The sequence below is a fragment of the Magnolia sinica genome, chromosome 18 (assembly GCF_029962835.1).
Source record: "Magnolia sinica isolate HGM2019 chromosome 18, MsV1, whole genome shotgun sequence".
Classification (NCBI taxonomy): Eukaryota; Viridiplantae; Streptophyta; class Magnoliopsida; order Magnoliales; family Magnoliaceae; genus Magnolia; species Magnolia sinica.
In genome coordinates, this window is record NC_080590.1 from 4,269,020 (window position 1) to 4,290,069 (window position 21,050).

The 21,050-nt window shown below is 40.5% G+C and overlaps 1 protein-coding gene across 3 annotated transcripts; it reads right to left on the reverse strand.

The window, feature by feature from the left end:
• Nucleotides 1-289: 289 nt before the first annotated feature.
• LOC131233934 (binding partner of ACD11 1) lies at nt 290-20,190 on the reverse strand. 3 transcript variants are annotated; one of them, XM_058230804.1, is made up of 5 exons: nt 20,002-20,190; nt 3,085-3,188; nt 2,924-2,999; nt 1,181-1,264; nt 290-1,085 (listed from the first exon to the last, which is right to left on the reverse strand). In XM_058230804.1, exons 1-5 carry the CDS (start codon nt 20,005-20,007, stop codon nt 498-500), a joined length of 858 nt encoding a protein of 285 aa, XP_058086787.1. In that variant the 5' UTR covers nt 20,008-20,190; the 3' UTR covers nt 290-497. The 3 variants fall into 3 exon arrangements, with proteins under 3 accessions (XP_058086787.1, XP_058086789.1, XP_058086788.1); XM_058230806.1 differs by lacking the exon at nt 20,002-20,190 and adding an exon at nt 6,021-6,044; XM_058230805.1 differs by lacking the exon at nt 20,002-20,190 and having other exon boundaries at nt 3,085-3,194.
• Between the last annotated feature and the right edge of the window lie 860 nt (nt 20,191-21,050).

Genomic DNA, 21,050 nt, shown 5'->3' on the forward strand with positions numbered 1-21,050 from the left:
AAGAAGAAGAAGAAGAAAAAGAAGATGGTTCAGTAAAAATTCAAGATCAACTTGAAAGTTAGTTACCGATGCTGAACAGAAATACTAAGGCAATCAAAAACCTTATTATTCCCACTTCGATAGGCTAACAAATGCAATTCAGTTTTCCTACTGCATCCAAATAAATGCTGAAAGTTGCATTGCATGACATGAGCTTGTATCACAACATACGAATTTGGATTTGGATTCGGAAAAGCATATGATTTTAACTCGGGTGAATCTTAATAAATCCATGAGACAGACGGGCATAAATCAAGCGGACATGCATACACTTGCTAATGTTCAGCTGATAATCAAGTAACGAGAGTCAAGTGAGCAATAACCATTTTATCCAACCAGTAGGGAGGGCAGGCCTGTTTCACAGTATCCCTTCCAAACTAAAAGAATAAAGCAGATAAAAAGCGGCACAACGAATCCATGACAGGCCTGTATGTAAATATTAACAAAAACTTACCTGGTCAGAGGATCAGGCCTTGTGCAGGTGGGGGCTTGGACGAATGCTCGCCTGATGCAACTCTGGGAGACTCAGTTGAGTGAAGAGACTCAGTTGCATGAAGAGGCATGTAATCATCTGGTGTGTCTCTCTTATGCTCTTCCTCGGCCATGACAACCTTCTCCTTCGTCTTTGATCCCACATCGTTGGCTGCCTTGGCAACCTTGCTGAAGGCTCCCGCGACCCATGAGGCCCCCGTGAATACGTACCTGTTTTTAAGGATGGCGGACCCTGCACTACTGACCTTCTCCTCAGCAGCCGCAAAGGCTGATTTAGTCTTCTCAGAGACCTGGAACTTGTTATCCATTTCCCGGACCTTATCATTGACAACCGACGTGCCGATGCTTATCTTCTCAGAGAGCCCTATCTTCTTGTCCAGGGAGGCAACCTTAGCAGTGGCAGTGGATGTGAACTGGTGCTTCTCGTCGAAAGCTTTGGCTTTGTTCACAGCATCTTTGCCGAGGATAAAGCCCTTGGCAAGCATGCTGCTGACAACATCCTCAGCCTTCTGGACAGCAGACTCGGCTCCGCCTGCAGCCTTGCTTTCCATTGCCTGAGGTGATTGAGAAACAGTCGTGTTAAAATGATTTTGAAGCTAAAGAGGAGAAGAATGGAAAGGGATGAGATTAAATATGCTTTGGGATCTACAGCGGGTGGAGCTGAAGCAGCAGGCGGCAACTGGTAATCTCGAGCTGGTGCTATGGTCACAGACAGATCAACTATTGTTGCGCCCTGCACCACCAAAAAATATCAATTGTCAGAAATAAAGAAATTGGAAAAAGAAAAATAAGACAATGAATCAGTAGTTTGTGAATAGCCAGATGGGAAACCCTGCTCTTCAGCGATCTAAAAGGCGTTTTATTGGCATTCAACAACGAAAACTCTGCCCTCACTTGCCACAAACAAAGACACAATATGGCAAAATCTTCAGAAAAGGACCATGGTACAGAACGGGTTAAGACAAGAACCAGTGGTGCATTTGAAAATATGGGACAATGCCCAATTTGATATTATGTCCAAGAAATGGTTAGATGAGGCCAATTTTTTCATCCCCCAATACTAACCATATGATGTGATTGGAATAATTCCTTAAAGAGTTGCAATTAAGGGGGTGTTTGATTTTTCAAATTCCCTGTAAATACAAGGAAATAAGTCATTATTACCTTCTATGTGTGTTTGCCAAGATCCAGAGATCACTGAGGATTTCTGCCTCGAAAGTCAGTCCGAAAAGGGGCGACTTAAATTTGTAGGCCCCACCGTGATGTATGCGACTTATCCACGCTGTCCATCCGTTTTACGAGAACATTTTGGGGCATGAGCAAAAAATGAGGCAGATCTGAAGTTCAAGTGGACCACACCACAGGAAACAGTGATCCAAAAGACATCCGCCGTTGAAAGTTGTTTCCTTCTTAGGGCACACATTGATGTTTGTTCATCATCTAACCTGGTCATAAGGTCAGGGAGACATGGATAAAGGGAAAACACCAATATCAGCTTGATCCAAAACTTCTGGAGCCCCCAACAAGTTTTCAACAGTAGGCGTTCAAATTACACTGTTTCCACCGGTGTGGTCCATTTAAGCTTTGAATCTGCCTCATTTTTCAGTTCATGTTCTAAAATGAGCTTGCGGAAGGGATGGACGAAGTGGATTAGTCACATACATCACGGTGGGCCCCACAGATTTTTTTGTGTTCCACCATGGGTTCAGAGACGGAATAGGTGCTGTCAATGTCACGTTGGGAACACCGCCTGGAATTACAAAAGTAAATAATCATTATCTATTTCCGAGTAAATTTTACCCTTTTCTTATTGAGGGAGAACCCCAACCTTTTCAGATTGTTTATGCAATAGGGAGTTGAAGCCAAAAAAGTAACTGTTTGGCTTCTCTCATAAATGTCCTGGACGGGAACTGGAGGGGTGTTAAAGGGTGGGGTGCAGTTATGAAACAAACAGGACAGAAGGCTATCTAATTCGATCGGGGATTGGAGCCACCCCATCCAACAGGCCCTTAAAGCAACTCTCATTACCTAACCATAACCAGAGCTATGCATTGTATTCTTATTATAATGGTTACAATCGCCAGTTTTGGGTATAAATTGACTGAAACCAACATGACTCATTCAGACTTGATTGGAAGTTGTTACTCCCTTTGGTTACAGAGCACTCATACGGTGCCTCATTTCATTCCCAACAGACACTAAGTTGACTTCTGGTATAACATATGTTAGACTCAAAAGGTATGCTGGTCAGACAAATGCCCCACATTTAGATCATTCCTGAAAAATAAACCAATGGAGTCTAGACATATCATAATTCATAAGAAAACAGAAAAATGCAGTAATTGCATATAACTCAGTCAAATTAAAACTAGTCTTGAGAAATTGAGTGCACCGAGAGAAGTAGCGCAGTCTCTGCCCCTTGTGAATCCTTGAAGGTCACGTATGCAATTTGAGACCGCTCATTCCCACTGCAACAAGTGAATCTTGAGCTTGAGTTCATAAAAGCTACAAATTTTAGAAATCAAAGAAAGGGAATCACCAGATATAACTGACCTTTGCATTTCGACACATTCAATGTCGCCAGAAAAAGAAAAGAACTCCTTGATGTCTTGCTCAGTTGCACCTAATGAAACATTGCTGACCTTCACGGTTCTAATCTGCATTGAAATAGAAATAAGATGAGGTGTGGACGGAGTATGTTGTGTTGAGTGACTAGGAAACAAGGGATTCATTTTAATCATTTTTCAAATTGAATAATGAGCATGAGAAATAAGTTGGAAATCTGTCAAGAGTAATCATGATTCAACTTTGTTAATTCTGTGTCAGCACACAGTTGTTTCAGGAGTGAAGAAATATAATTTCTGATCTGAAACTTCTATCCTTAGTAGAATTTCCAAAAATCACAAAATGGAGCTTTTTTTTGTGCCATTATAGGAAAGACAGCTCTTTCGTATCCACATTAGTATCGCTTCAAGATTTTTGGAAATCCTAGAAAGAGTGGAATCCCACAAATCCTGCATTAATCTTGCTGTGACGCCAGACTCAGCATAAATTAAGAAACAATGATCACATAGTAATCCTCATAAGATACTGGAGTCCATGGTGACAAACAATAGGATCCCAAAGTTTCTAAGAGCCTGCTTGGATTCATCCTTCAAAAGAAAAGGGAAAGAAAAGAATTTATAAAATAAAAAATAAAAACCTGTTTGTATTCATGAAAAGCATATGAAAGGAAATAGTGTTTCTTAGGAGTTGGGAAATCTTATTTCCAGGAAACTGTGGGAAACAAAACATTTTTCCCTTGTTCATCTCTCAACAAGATTTTCCTAGAAATTTAGGATTTATTTTCAAATTTGTTGCTTGGCAAAATAAACAAACAAACAAAAATTCTAGGTACTCACTATGCACCAAATTAGCATGTGGCACATGTGGGATGCTTGAAAATGGATAATGGAACATATGGCATGCGCGACTTATGTGGGTGCTTGCAGTTGAATTGTGGCACACATGGTCCACGTGAGGTGCTTGAAGCTGTATGGTAGTACAAGTGGCACAAGACATGCATTGGCACATTTGACACATGGGCACCTGAAGCTTGTTGGCAGCACTTGATGAACATTGGCACATGGCATATTTGGAGCGATTGAAGATGGATGATGGCACATGCGGGGCGCAAGAGAAGAAGAATGGTGGTAGATGTGGCCCATTAGCATGTGAGGGGTGCAAGAGAAGATGGATGGTGTCACATGTGGCACATTGACATGTGAGAGGCTTTACACGTGGGGCACAAGAGAAGATGGATGGTGACACATGTGGCACATTCACACATGTGGCATAGTGGCACGTGGGGCATAACGGAACATGGACAATGGCTCATTTGGCACATTCACACTAGTGTTTTAAATAGCTACGCTATGTAGCATGTAGCCTACGCTACGTAACACTATATAGCTTATGAAAATAGCTTAAGTCACATGTAGCCTACGTTATGTAACACTACGTAGCTTATGAAAATAGCTTAAGTCACATGTAGCCTACGCTAAATGCTGATTTGCACACGCTACACACAATGTAGCTCATATTACAAGTTAATTTCATTACATTAATAGCGATTAATGTTTTCAATGATTTGTTATAATTTTCTATTATCAATAAAAATTTGTTAGTCTTTCCAATCATTGCTCTTTCATATTGCTTTAAGTTGTATTTGGTTGCACCAAATATCATGAAATTTTGTTAAATTCCATTATTAATCAGTCTAATTTGGTATAAAATATCAAGAAATTGGTGCTACTAAGTGCAAGCTTGATTAAAAATATAGGAATAGCGTGTAGCATGAGCTACACACTATGTAGCTTATGCCTCATGCTTCGAAGGGGTGAACGCTATGCTACATGCTACTCGCTATCAAGGTGTTCCATAATGGTAATGGTGGCTGTAACAGCCACTGTCATTACTGTTATGATACGGGCTATTATGATACGGGCCATTACGGGCATTTTACTTTTTTGAAAAAACCTATTTCAGGACCATTACGTGGCTGCTACAGGAAGTTTTTCTGTAATAGCCATTATAGCCGTTACGTAACCGTTTTTTGTATTTTTGTATACCATGTTGGCCATATAAAACATTGATTGACACATGTGGCACATGTGAGGCAATTGAAGATAGATGGTAGCACATGTGGGCTTAATACTTGAGAAATCCACTTTCCTTCCATAGGAAAATGCCTTTCTCAGGGGGAGAGGTGGGAAAATAAATTCATTTATTTTCCAATAAAGAAATGGGAAATGGTGTTTCCCACAAATTCCCATAAAGAAAGTCTTGACAAACAACGGAAAGTGATTTTCATGGGAAATAATGTTTCCTTTCCTCTCCATGAATCCGAACAGGCCCTAAAAGTACAAGTGTGTGTATGCATGCCTTGCTGAAGCTATTTCAGACAGTTATTTGTAAATGAAACAACCTCTACACTTGATTGACAGTTCCATGACTAATAATACCAATCCCGTTAAACAAGGTTTTCTTTTCTATGAACAGCAATAATTTTATTAAGAGGCCAAAGCCTAAAGAAATACAAAAAGAAAAGCGCAAATTTACAGATCCATCCAGCTATCAAGGAAATGGCTAATCACTTTTGAAGCAATCGCCCAAACCATAACATGCAATTTGGCCCCTACTGAAAACAGGTTGCCCCCGCATCATGCATCCATTCCAGTAGTCCATGCTTGGCATCACCATTCTAGGTAAGCATATCTAGGAAGTTGACTAACCATAACTGATATAGTAAAGCATAAGATTCAAAAACATCTTGATATGGCATCATAGCTCTGGACTCTCATTTTTTACCCAGGATAACTTGTGAAATTGTTAGTTTCACAGGTGAAAGTACAAAGCAATTCAATCCTAGAAAGCTCAAGGTCCCTGACAGTGGTAGATTCCTGAGTGAATGGAAGTGAACCCCAGAATAAAAGATCCATCTTCCATACCTTGGCATAAGCTTGTTTTTCTCTCTATTCCCACTTGTCTCTCAGGAATCATGTAAAGGAGCTTTCTGACCAATTTTGCACACAGTTGATCAATATGCATGCATTGAGTATAATTGATTGAAAATGCTTGTGAATGGGCATCTTATTTTATATACGTGATGAAATAACATAAGATAATGAAATGATGCTGGATTGTTTGCTCGGGTAAATGCCCATTCTCTCTTTACAGAAGACAATCTTCCAGATCCATAGTTTCGAAGAGAAGAGTGGGTCACAGATGTCCTCATCCATGCCTTGCACTTTGAGTTCCATCATTTCTTCCGAGTGATAAAAAAAGCAATAATAAGATGATGATGAAACAGATGAATGGTCTCATAGATCATTTATGCACATTCTCTGTAGGACATTTTTACCCAAGAGAATAATAACAAAGGGACTATGAATAAACCCAAGCAGAAAGAATTGGATTGATCTTATAGACAAAGACAAGATGGACAACTGGAGCAAGTTGAATTAAGCCTGGCAATGGCTGGGCGGCCCACCCAGCCCAGCCTTGAGCCAAGCTTAGACCTGCTATTCAGGTCCGTGGGCTGGCTTGAGATAGGCATGTGAGTTGTAATGAGTTGTTGGCCCAGGCATGGTAACATAACAGGATGTGAAAGAATAAAAGGAGATGAAAGTGATCTTTTGCACAAATCACAATTCAAAGAGGTTGATTTTCAGGGTTTATTCCCTCTGCAAGAGAGTATTTTCTCCAAATTCACACTTCGTTTTATTTCAAATATATCATTCATCAACATTCTTCATGCATATGGCCTCAGAGGTCTTTATATAGGCCAAATACAAAAGATAATAGATCTTTGGAAACTAGACTTTGCTAATTTACATCTAAATCATATCCTAAAGGGAATGACTACTACTAAAAATATTCTAAATCTTATCTTCCCAGAAGAACCAAATATCCTAAAGATTGACATTTTTTTAAAGTAACGATACTTCTATTAAAGGCAAGCACCAAAATGACGCACAAAACTACAGCCTAAATAAAAGGGAACAATTAAAATCCTTTAGAGAATTAATAAAAGAGGCCAATTCCACTACAAAGAGCATCACCCAAGCCCTCCACCACAGACCAACCTCCAAATAATTCTTTCTTGCTTCCTAAGCCCAACTTCATGCCTAGCCATAAATAAATCGCCTATTGATTCTGGCATCACCCACGGCACATTGAACATTCTGAAGAGACTACTAAATGGCTTGTGAGCAAACAGGCAATGCAAATATATACAAAACTCGGCGTTAACCATGCACATCATGCTCACGTTGGGAATCACCATTGCCCTTTTTTCAAGGTTATCGATAGCCTGTATGTGTTAATGCCACACGTGTGACATAGGTTCCCTTCTTCCTCCCCCTACAGGGGATTGAAGCATGTCATAAAAGGACTTGACTGAGAAGCAGCCCAACTTCTCTTTCAACCATATTCACCTATCATGGTCCCCCACAAATGAAGAGCAATATTGGAGATAACGTTAGAGCTCCACAAACTCTTCCACTTCCTCATCATACAAATTCCTATGGCAGGGGGGTGTCCGTACCACCACAACTTCAGAAAAGGAGAAGCATCTAGATACCATATTACGGCCATCTAAAGAGAAGTGAGCTAACCTTGGTGGCAGGTCTCACATACCCACACTTCCTCCCAAAATCATTTTTTCCCCATCGCCGAGGGAGAAGCCGATCCCCTCAAGTTTTGACTTTAAGCTCAAAACCCCTTCCAAATCACTGACACCCTATGAAGAAAGGAATCCCTAACCTACCCATCCTCCATCCTCACATCCATACTTTTCTATAATCTCTCTCCACAAAGAGTCATCTTCTGTCCCAAATTAAGTATACACCCCCAAAAAAAAAAAAAAAAAAAAATTGGACCCAGGAGGTGGAATTTTTCCTTGCCCTCCGAACCCTGCCACAACAAATCCCATCTCAACTTATCTAACCTGACCAAAACCGATTTTGGACACCTAAAAAGAGACATGAAATACAGAAGCATATTTGATAACGTCACTTCAATGAAAGTTAGTAGGTCGCCCATTGATAAGTACCAGATCTTCCATCTTAATAATTCCTTTCGAACATTTCCACAACTATCTCAAAGATGTTTTACAAGTTTACTGATGTGGAGGGGAAGACCGAGGTAAGTGGAGGGAAAAGAACCTGCACTATTCCCAAAGATTTCTACCATCCACACGACCTCATCCTTCGGCTTTTGAATCCCCAACATTTCACTCTTGCCTATGTTAACCTTCAAGCTCAACACCACTTCAAAGCATCTTACTATCATTCTCAACTTATCCACCAGATATGTATTAGCCTAAACAATTTGGATGGTATCTTACTCATATATGGACTGAAGATGGGATATCAGATGGCTAGTCCTCCCAACCCCAAGCCCTTGAATAAGACTTTTCCAGCATTCTACCCCAGGCTTCAACCACCACTACCAATAGAAATAGGAAGGGGGAGAGCGAATCACCCTAACAAATGCCCCTCGAGCTTTTGGAAAAGCCTGTAGGGGAATCATATACCAAAACCAAGAACCCGGCCGAATATAAAAAAATTCCCTCATCCACCCTCTCCATTGCAAACTGCAACATAAACGCCTCAACGAGTAATTGAGGAAGTTCCATTCAAATTGGTCGTAAGCCTTTTCTATATCCAACTTGCACATGATGCCTTCCCATCTTTCCTTAAATCGAGAATCAACACACTCATGAGTTATAAGTGCACTGCTTAAAATTAGTTTTCCCACGATAAACACACCCTGGCTTTTGGAAATGACACTGCCAACACTACTTGGAAGCAGGTTGCTAAAGTTTCGACCAAGATTTTATAAGGCCTCCCAATTAGGATAATTGGTCTAAAATCCTTTAAACGCTATGCGCCCATCACCTTCGAAATGATAGCAATAAAGGGCACCCCTAACTTAGCCAAAAGCCTACCTCCTTCAAAGAATTCCGCCATAAATCTCATCATGTTGCCTTTCACTACCTCCAAAAAACACTTGGAAGAACACCAAAGGGAAGTCGTCAGGGCCTAACTTGATATGTGGATAGTACAAAGAAGAAAGAAGACTTCCTGTGATTTATGGTGTCATCCAATGCAAGTGGTGTTGATTTGAAATGTAAGCCTTCATTATCAATTGTTGTTGAGGTTGAGGACGAGATATAAAGTCGGATTGATTCAACAAATTGCTATCGACTATCAACTCGAGGATAAGTTCTTTCAAAGCTGGGTGAAGTATTGACGCATCTGCACCACTCTTCACCATCAAATGGACCCCCTTTCATTGTGGGGTTGGATGTAAAACAACAATACTCCAGATATTTTGGTTCTTTTGGGAAGATATGATTTAGGGCATGTATGGATTGCGAATTACATTAGCAATGTATGTAAAAACGGCATCATTATGATTCTACATTGATTGTTTAAACATGCAATTCAGTGGTCAAACACAGTGTAATAGGATAGGGGAATTGTAATTTGTAATCATTCTTATATTGCATTGCAGTGGAAATCTCATATCCGAACACGTACATCAGTGTATTTTTCTCTTTGACTTGACATTGAAGTAATGTAACAGTATCGTCATTATGATTTTACCATGATAAACCAATCACGGGAATTTCTTCTTTGTACTCTCCACATATTGGGTCTTTCTTCTTTGTACTCTCCACATATCTATCAAAGACGTAGCATTTCCCTTATCTTATATTGGATTGTTGTTGGCATGGGACCAACATGTCCATCTCAATTTTCACATACACTGTAGAATGCACTAGTTCGACCAATGAGTAAGTCATCTCTTCCTTCGCCACGCCATTCGCCCATTGTCAATTCCATCAACTATCATGGGATCCTTGTGTGTATCTTCTTGGATTATGGCGCTTTTGCAAGGCGTGTGATCCATTGAATCTTCAAATACTTCCAAAATCCCTTTGCTCAGATGTCATTTCTCATTCCAAGCGGAAATACCTTTCTCCAGTGCTCTCATTCAGCTTTTAAGGCAATTGAAACATTGTTTGTTAAAAGGTAATTAGATTTTCTTCCCATGCCCTTTTCAGATGTTTTTTTGCAGCTCTAATCAATGTTACTTTAGGGTTTGACAAAGGCATTTTGTTGGTTAAGGATTTTGATATTTCTGGAAAGGGCACACTAATTTTTTGGAAGAGAAGGGGAAGAAGAGCATTGGAAGGAGACATCATCAGCTTCAGATAGCTTCTATTGCGTCGGCACTGCTTTTAAAAAAATGGTTGGACAGGCTGAGTTGGGTGTGGGCCAAACCATTTTTTTGGCTCGGCCTCAGACCTACTATGCTGGATCCATGACGCCCTTGGGCCTTGGGCCTAGCCTGACCAAGCCAAAACCTTGCCCACTGCCACCCCTACGTTGATTAGAAAATTTATGTCTCTTTTAATGAATAAGATAAGTATCCTACCAGAGCAACCCGAACGATAAAATGACATGTCAAATGATATTTAAAACCATGGTAGTGACTCCCTAGTCTCCATAATCCATAGTCTAATACTCTATACATGAACAGATGAAGATGATAGTTAATATATCATAATCATTCAATTTTAGGGGGTTCAACTTAGCTACACAGCTTTCAACAAGTTAGCCCGACGTACAATATTCTTACCAAAGAATGGTCTAAAACACCATTAAGTAAATTTCCAAAGGGCAATAAAAAGGTATAAATTCTTGTGTTTCCCACTTTTCACTTATTTTTCTGATATTTTTTTTCTATCATCATCGCCAAAAACAAGTGTGCCACAAAACCCTTTTATGAAACCTTGAGTTAGGACAAGAATGAGCAAAGGAATACATATCCCCATGGATGAATTTAGAAAATATAAGCAGGAGATGCTTGCAACAAGCGAATCTTGTTTGATTCGTAAGGTAGACGACCAACGTTTCCTAAAGCTTAAGAATTGAGTATGCATATACAACTTTCACTGAAAACTTCTTTAACTATGTTCAAGTGCTTGCAAACAAAGACAATCAGAAACTCGAAACAAAACATGCATGCACACGCACATAGAGTCAAGTACAAGCAAGAGATTGAAATAGGAGTAAGAATTTGAATTTACAAGGAACCTTGAGAAGAACATGGGATAATTTGTCAGCTTACAATAACCTATACTCCTTAACGCAAAGTAGTAGAGAAGAAACCGGACATTGATGAACATGATACCATTATGTTTCTCTCCGTTTTCCATCAAATGGAGAAGCTTTGACAACAGCTTTCAGTGTGGATAAATTCAGAGCTTCGTTCCTTATGAATCCATGGATCCAGAATTGCAGAGGCAGTTTCTTAATTGAGACATGACTGTAGAGTCATATTTCCAGTATTATCTATATATTAGATGGATGTCAAACATGATGTCTTGAACATGGACCTAAATCAAAATATTTAGCTGATTTCTTCTCCTCTTTTTTTTATTAGATGAATAACCAGCTTTATTAAAAAGGAAATCGGAATACATCAATGGAGCAACAAAAACAGCCTAACCCAGCCCAACAAACAAAACTAGAATCATAACCAAAAACGAGCAAGCAAAATGACACCCCTAAGTTGAGGAACAGGCATCCACAACAACAAAAAAGCTGAGCCATGGCATCATTTTTAGCCAAAAATATCCACTTCCCCATTAGCATCCTTAGGGACATGAGAAGAGGATAATTGGAGCGGCTTCTAATCTAGTTAGTTTCCTATTTTTCAGATCTTTTGATGCAAGACATGAAAATTAAATATGATATGCGAGATTTCAGGCTTAAGATCACGTTAGTTCAGAAACAATTACACAAATTCCATATCCCACATGAAAGTCCAAACATTCAATTAAGGGGAATCTATGCAGGTCCAGGCCTACACATGATAGGGCTGGATCAATAAAAATTATGAAGCAAACGATACTCAAAGATAAGAAATAATCATCCACACATGCATAGTAATCAGTCCCTAATCCAAGTGATTCACCAATTTCAAATCAAGGAACCCTAGGGTAAGAAAAGGGGCATAAATTTGGGGATTTGAGTAATTTAGGGTTAAGTTTAGGAATTTTGGGTGAAAACAGAGTGAAAGAGAGGAGAGAGACGAACCAGAGAAGTATCGCACGCGTGGACAACAACAATGGCCCAGACGCACGTGCGTGTGATCACGGCCGCACGCCCACTATTCAGAAAAAGGCCACCTTGGCCCTGGTTGGCTAGGGATGGACTCCAAAACCTCCAAATCTCAGCTCGATCCGATGTACGGTTTGTGCGTGGTGCTCCGTCGAAGTTTCAGCCCTCTTGAAGGGCCAGATTCTGAAATTCTGATGTGGAGAGGAGAATTGCTGCAATAGATGATTGATTCGAAGTGTAGATGATGGGGTGAGATGAGAAAAAGGGATGGTAGAAGATGGGTAGTAGAGATGGCGATAGTTGGGGGCGAATTGGGATAGATGTGGCTTCGCACCACAGTAGTTAACCATTCGATGAAGGGAGGGCTTCGCACCCAATTAAGCTTCACAACTCAGAGAGTAGGAAAACGTAGAATTTTTATTAATCTTTAATGAATGAAAAGAACTACAAAGGGGTGCCTATTTATAGGGAGAACCCTATACCCAAAAACTCGCACCATGTGCGACACCTATTACTTGGCGATGAAGAAACTAAAATAAAAACCAAACAAGGAAATTTAAAGCGTTCACGATATTCTAAATAATAAAAATAAGCAAAACCTAAAATATAAAATCAATCCAACGAGTGGGCCACGATCATGAGATCCCATGGTGGGCTTTTCTTGACTATCGGGCCACTTTTCTGAATCAAAACTTGACTTCTAGTTAGGAGGCCCTCCCTGGACGTCGTCATCGAGCCAGATCGATGGTGGGGTCCTCCTTCTACGTACGTACGTGCGTAGGAGAGGCGGCGTGAGTGCGCGTGTGCGCGTGATGTCCCCATCAATTCTCCCCGGCTGCAAAGATTTCGCCACTGGCGAAATAAAACTCCTGAACTGCTCCAGGATGTAAGGATCAAGTCTCTGAAGCTCCTCCTCAATGAGCCACGTGCTGTCTGAAGCTGGGCGTGACTTCCATTTAACCACGTACTTCTGAGACCCGCCGTTCGACGTTGAAACTATCTGATGGTCCAGGATATCCTCTATTTCCTTTTTGGGTGTGTGAAGGTTGGGCATGAGAGATAGAGGCTGGGAAAATGAGTCGGGAAGGATAGGTATAGGAGGTAAAGGCTGGAAAGATGGGTTGAGACGGGTAAGTATGGGAGGTAGAGGCTGGGAACATGGGTAAGGACGGGTAGGTATGGGACGTAGAGGCTGGAAAAATGGGTTGGGAAGGGCAGATATGGGAGGTAAAGGCTGAAAAAATGGGTCGGGAAGGGTAGATATGGGACGTAGAGGCTGGAAAAATAGGTCAGGAAGGGTAGGTATGAGAGGTAGAGGCTGGGAAGAAAGGTTAGAAAAAATAAATATAGAAGGTAGAGGCTGGAAAAATGGGTTGGGAAGGGGCCATGGTTCAAGGGATAAATATGGAGAATCAGGATGGGTGGGCGAAGGGCCGGACAAAGTATCAGTGGTCCCCTGAAAAGTAACTAAATCTTCCACATCGGATGTGAAACTAATTCCCATGGAAGGTGGAAGATCTACCTCATACACATTGAGACCGTTTCGTTTTATAATTTTGACGGGTCCAGCGCTACATGCGTGTAACTTACGAACGGCTCTCGAAGGATACCGCTCGAGCCTGATGCAGACCATCACAGAGTCCCCAATATTGAATCCTTTGAAACATTTATACTAGTCTATAGAAAATGTGCAATGTTCATTATTAGTCATAATCTTCTGCCTGATTTCTTGATGCCATGAATGAATGTGATGCGCAAAGGACTTTGCAGACTCTGACGGCCTATGGGACAGTGACATAGGGACAGGATCAATAAGTTTCCTAGGTTTATAATCAGTAACGACTTCACGAGGACTTAGACCTGTTGACCTATCGACAAAATTATTCAACGTAAACTCGGTTGTAGGTATTACGATGTCCCATGTTCTGGTATGCTCTATATCCCTCCTAGGAGACTCATCCGGTAGATCATCAGGACAAACATCACAAAACTCATCCACTACCAAAATAACCTCAGTGGGTAACTCTACACTAACATCTGGTGCACTCTCTCCAGTCACAAGGCTGCACATGTTGTACCCCTCAAAATAGTGGTCTTGATGTCCCTCATGGGGTGGGTACACGGGTGCACGCCCATAACTGATTCCTTGGCCAACTTCATTCATTGGTCTATCCTTCAGGCCACCTGCCTGAGATTGAACATCTACCCCAATGGTGGGGTTTGTCCTGGCGATGGTCTTTAGTCGGGCAATGCGTTCATCAAGCTGCTCAAAGCATTGGTCCATTTCCAAGCGCTTAATCATAAACTCCAACTTCTGGGACAACTTGTTTAGTGACTCTTGCAATTGTTCCATGTTTAGTGTGGGGTGCAAACCGAAGCCGCGACCCGTACGTGTGGGCATACACTGACTTGCTCAACCTAAGGACCTGCTATGACAACTATATGCGTCTAAAAACTAAATGACCCTACGAGACTATATGAAGGAGACTACACACTGTTACTAAAATTCAGCTATATATGATGGACTGAATGCATGAAGGACTCAAACAAACTAAACCCTAAATATGTGGTGAATTCCCCTATAAGAACCCTAGCTCTGATACCAAATTTGATGCAGGACATGAAAATTAAATATGATATGCGAGATTTCAGGCTTAAGATCACGTTAGTTCAGAAACAATTACACAAATTCCATATCCCACATGAAAGTCCAAACATTCAATTAAGGGGAATCTATGCAGGTCCAGGCCTACACATGATAGGGCTGGATCAATAAAAATTATGAAGCAAACAATACTCAAAGATAAGAAATAATCATCCACACATGCATAGTAATCAGTCCCTAATCCAAGTGATTCACCAATTTCAAATCAAGGAACCCTAGGGTAAGAAAAGGGGCATAAATTTGGGGATTTGAGTAATTTAGGGTTAAGTTTAGGGATTTTGGGTGAAAACAGAGTGAAAGAGAGGAGAGAGACGAACCAGAGAAGTATCGCACGCGTGGACAACAACAATGGCCCAGACGCACGTGCGTGTGATCACGGCCGCACGCCCACTATTCAGAAAAAGGCCACCTTGGCCCTGGTTGGCTAGGGATGGACTCCAAAACCTCCAAATCTCAGCTCGATCCGATGTACGGTTTGTGCGTGGTGCTCCGTCGAAGTTTCAGCCCTCTTGTAGGGCCAGATTCTGAAATTCTGATGTGGAGAGGAGAATTGCTGCAATAGATGATTGATTCGAAGTGCAGATGATGGGGTGAGATGAGAAGAAGGGATGGTAGAAGATGGGTAGTAGAGATGGCGATAGTTGGGGGCGAATTGGGATAGATGTGGCTTCGCATCACGATAGTTAACCCTTCGATGAAGGGAGGGCTTCGCACCCAATTAAGCTTCACAACTCAGAGAGTAGGAAAACGTAGAATTTTATTAATCTTTAATGAATGAAAAGAACTACAAGGGGGTGCCTATTTATAGGGAGAACCCTATACCCAAAAACTCGCACCATGTGCGACACCTATTACTTGGCGATGAAGTAAACTAAAATAAAAACCAAACAAGGAAATCTAAAGCGTTCACGATGTTCTAAATAATAAAAATAAGCAAAACCTAAAATATAAAACCAATCCGACGAGTGGGCTACGATCATGAGATCCCATGGTGGGCTTTTCTTGACTATCGGGCCACTTTTCTGAACCAAAACTTGACTTCTAGTTAGGAGGCCCTCCCTGGACGTCGTCATCGAGCCAAATCGATGGTGGGGTCCTCCTTCTACGTACGTACGTGCGTAGGAGAGGCGGCGTAAGTGCGCGTGTGCGCGTGATGTCCCCATCATCTTTGCTAGCTAGGAATTCTATTTCTAGATTCCATAGATTTTATTGCAGATTGCAAGGACTGATTATAAATAAAAGCTTAGGGGGTCGTTTGGATGCATGTAAAGTCCTTAAGTAGGAATTTGTTTACAGGTAATCAAAGTAGAGGGGTTGTTTGGATGGGTATATTTGGCTGTAATCAAATTGCAGGATGTAATCTGAAACATGAGAAAAAGTTGTATTTCATATTACAGGTAAAGGGATTTCAAGCAACATCTATAATTTTTGATAATTTTCAAAGCAAAGAGAGTTGCGAATCATCTTCCAACGGATACAAGGACCCAAAACGAAAGAGGAAAGAAGAATATGAAGAAGAAGAAGAAAAAAAAGAAGAACCTCTCTCTCTCTCTCTCTCTCTCTCTCTCTCTCTCTCTCTCTCTCTCTCTCTCTGTTACTGCTGCTAGGGTTGAAACTTATCATACGTTGGGATGTTATCAAACCTTAGTGTCGTGTTTGAATTAGTGGGCCCACTTCTGTGGCCCACTAAATGATTTTTTTACCGTAAAAATTGGCCACAGGCTTTATTGAGTTGGGCTTTTCCCAATGATCTATCTTAAATAAAAACTTTACATGTCATTTGATTATTTTTAAAGGATTTACCACTCCAAGCTCTGTTGTGAGTGAGTACCTAATTACAGGCTGTAAATAGATTTCAAGTTATTCAAACATAGGCAAATGTTTCCCTGTAATCATATTACAACTTAAAGCCAAATAGGACCGCACGTAAACACTTTACACTTGTAATCAGATTACCTGTAATCGGATTACAACATAGTGACTTTACAGGTATCCAAACGACCACTAAGCCTATGGAATAAGACAGTTGAATGATATTCTCCTTTTTTTGTGAAAATCCTCTTATTTTCTCTACGGTAGTTGTTGAAGTGGGGGAAGTGATCTCTGGTTTAAGAATAGAGGACTGTTGAGCTTGCTCAGAGTCTTGCATTCGCACTCCAGCATTTGATTAGAGGATTGTTGGGTCCTTTCCCACAATCTCTTTCTTCTTTTCTATGATTTATTTGTTTCCCCTTTCAGGGTTTGCATTAATTGGTATCAAAGCAAGTTTTGCTCTTGGAAAACTTAAAGAAGGCAATTTTTTCATCTCAATCATACCCTTTCATCTTTCCCCTTCCTCAATCTTTCATCTTCCATTTTCTTTTATTTCCCTTTCCAAAATCACCAATCCCTAGACTATATCTTTTCCTTTCTTTTTCCCGCATACCCTTTGAACCCTTACTATACCCAGAAAAAAAAAAAAAAAAAAAAAAAAAAAAAAAAAAAAAAAAAAAATATGCCAATCCTATTCCAACCCATCAATTCCTTGTCCTTTCTCTTCCCCCCCCCCCAAAAATAAAAAATAAAAAATAAAAATTGCAAACCCCATAACCTTCATAACTTGAAATCTGGCATCCAAGCCTATAGTTCAACCCATGTTTTTGTTTGGAGATGTCGTGGATAGGGATGTGTTCATACACCTCGTACAATTATCCCCATCCAAACTTTCCCACCCGTCCATATCTATCACATTACTCCTATCGGACTCATTCTGACTATCATGATCATCACCCCTATTGTCCTGAGTCTCACCCATCTTCATATGGGTCTTCTAGAAATTTTTTCAATGGCCTTCCAGATGTTATGTGCAACGACAACCGCATATTGGCTACTCAAAAGCATCCCATTGCATGGAAATGTCAATGATGCCCAAGAATATTAAGAGACATAGGAAGAAAATTTGCAGGAAGTTATGAAGGAGATTTGAGCATTCAGGGAAGATATTGCAAAAGAATTCAAGGAACTCAAGTAGGTGGTGAGAGCTTGCTTTGAGCCCTTAATTGAATAGGGAAAATGCTTTGGGTTTCAATCTATTTTATTTGGACTTCGAAGAGATGACGTGGTTGTAGATAGTGTGGTGACCCAAGAGGATTCCTCCTTTGGATTGCTTGATTTATCCATGGATGGGGATGGATCAATGGCCAGATTGAAGGAAGTTCAAGTCAAGCCAAAAGATCAGCTAATATATGACCCAATTGAAGAGATTGAAGGTTTAACAGATATGCACGATCTGATGGTCGAATAGATGGATACTTTCACGATCACCATAATGCCATCTCAATTTCAATCAAGGCTCATAGATCGAAAGCTAACTGTGACAAAGGGGATAGTCAACATTTAGAACATAAATGACCAACAAGAACCAAAGAAAAGAAGGCGCATGTTTCGACATCGTATTATGAACAAGCCACACATCAGGCGTGTAGTTCTCCACCATCAACTGCCAACGAAGCCAAAGAAGATGCACCACAAGCAAGGATCTTCGCAGGAGATTATGAGTCTATGACTATTAATTTAAACTCAATGACGAGTTTTTTTCGAAGCCACGTGGAATTGATGAATAAACGCCCTACATCTAACACGAGCACGCTCCACATGCGTGCACAAGAAAAGGCCAAGTTTCCATTTTTAGGCAAATCTCTACATTAGAGAATATCTTTACTTTCCATTTCTTTTAAATCTCCACATTATGTAATTTCCTTTGATGTCTTTATATTAAGACAGGGGTAATCTTAAAATTTTCATATGAGTAGTTTCTTATTTAAATGGTTGCTTATCTAGGTAGTTTCCTATTTTTCATATCTTTGCTAGCTAGGAATTCTATTTTTAGATTCCATAAATTTTATTGTAGATTGTAAGGACTGATTATAAATAAGGCTTAAGTCTATGGAATAAGATTGTTGAATGATATTCTCTTTTTATGAAAATTCTCTTGTTTTCTCTACAGTAATTGTTGAAGGGGGGAAGTGATGTCTAGTTTAAGACTAGAGGACTATTGAGCTTGCTTAGTCTTGCATTCACAGTATCTAGCATTTGGTTAAATGACTGTTGGGTCCTTTCCCAAAATCTCGTCCTTCTTTTCTTTGATATATTTGCTTCTCCTTTCGGGGTTTGCATTACTAGTAGAGGTGCAACTCAGGTGAGTTGGGTTGAGGGTACGCCCGAGTTTGACCCGACCTCAATGGGACCCAACCGACCCAAATTCCAACTTGAGGTGTTCAATCTGAACCCAACCCAAATTCCCATATATTGACCCAACCTGACTGCAATACATGTGCCCGACCCATATTTGCTCAACCCGAACCAAACCCAATTGCAAATCAGGTTAGCAGTTTCCAACCCTAACCTGACCCGAGGACCCTGACAACCTGACCAAACCTGGTCCAAAATCAAGTTGGGTCATTCGGATTGACCCGGACCCAAGTTGCAGCCCAAGAGCCTGGTTCTTAGGAACCTCCTCCATAAAATCAGGTAGTCTCCACAAATATTTAGCTGATTTCATTTTGATGGCTTGGATTAGAATGCTGTCATCCGAACGTGGATTAGGTGCAGAAAGGTGAGCTGAGTTAGCCACTACCTTTTATATATTAAAATCGCATCAATTGATTGGTTCTCCACTCTGGAAAAAAAAAAAACAGGCGACAAAATCTTTGACATGAAAGGCACAGATAACTCGCCCTATGTAATTAAAAACAGATAATTTGTAATAAAGCATGCAACTTGCATGTTTCGCAGTAAAAAAAAAAACAAAAAAAAAAAAAACAAAACAAAGCAAAAGGATTCAACGACTGCGACAGATCTACGCATTTCTTCATACAATCCATAACAAAATCCCCTCAATTTCGTTCCAATAACAATAGTACTTAATCATTCTCCCTCATACAAAACCAAGCATCGCTCCAGATACAGGTTCGGAGTCTGTAACCATCGAAATGTCAAAAAAAAAAAAAAAGGATTTTTTTTCCTCAAGCGATTCTATGATAGGCAGGCAATCTACTTCAAATCATCGGAAAAAACACATTCCAAAACCCTGAAACCTCTAATTTCGGGTAAAAGATTGGGGGGTCGGAGCCGATAATCCATACTAACCGACATCGAAGATCCTTTTGCAGAAATCGCAGATCGACAGTAGGATAGGCAGATAAGACGCTGCTGCGACCGAAAATCGACCGGAAAATCGACGGAACCCTAAGGGCTATTGTCGGCAAAGGCCGTTTTTTTTATTATTCTTATTCTGGAGATGAGAGAAGTCGTTGCTAGACGTGAAGAAAATTGAGTTCAGATATTTCTTTTCAAGAGGGCCGGTGTTCCGTTCGGGACTCGGATTGCGTAGTGTAAACACACCACCTACTACGTCTGTACTGTGTAAACGTGGAAAAGCTTCGTGGGTACGTCTGTACTGCGTAAACGTGGAAAAGCTTTGCGGGCCCACCATGTATTTGTTTTATCGTCGCCGTCTATTCATTTTTCCATGTCCTTTTACGACATGAGCCAAGGCAGATCAAGAGATCAGGTGGGCCACACCACACGAAGAGGTGGGCATCCACCGTTGATCAGTATTAAAAAGTATTAGATGGAATTAACATCATTATTGTATAATGATTACATGTTTGGAAATACCATAAAACTGTAGCCGTCTAATCCCATGTTTGGATAAAAATTTTGCTACAAGAAAATACCGAATTAAGCAAAATTATATTTGGTGGACCCTAGAATTGTAATTAACGAACCAAAATTACAATAAATAGCTTAGATGAAGTGAAACACAAATATCAGCTTAATCCAGTTGCCCCAGGCAGTACGCGTTTAACTCCTGGTGGTTCCTATCGCGTGGGTTCATTTTGTGGCTCATGGCTTAAGATAATTTTGGAAAAATATATAAACAAAGTGGACAAAATACATGAGTATAGAGGTATCAGAGAGTTATATAAAGTATCTACTTACGAGCGGTGTTCTATGATACGCAGTCCGAATCTGTTCGTTCGGTGGTTCGGACAGGAATTATGAGGCGCATAAACATCCACTTTTTATGGGCCCATCATGTTATCTATGTGAAATCAGCTCCGTCGATCAGGTTCTTTACTTAATGTTAGGCACAGAAGATACGCATGAACAACATCTATAAAATTACAACTCAT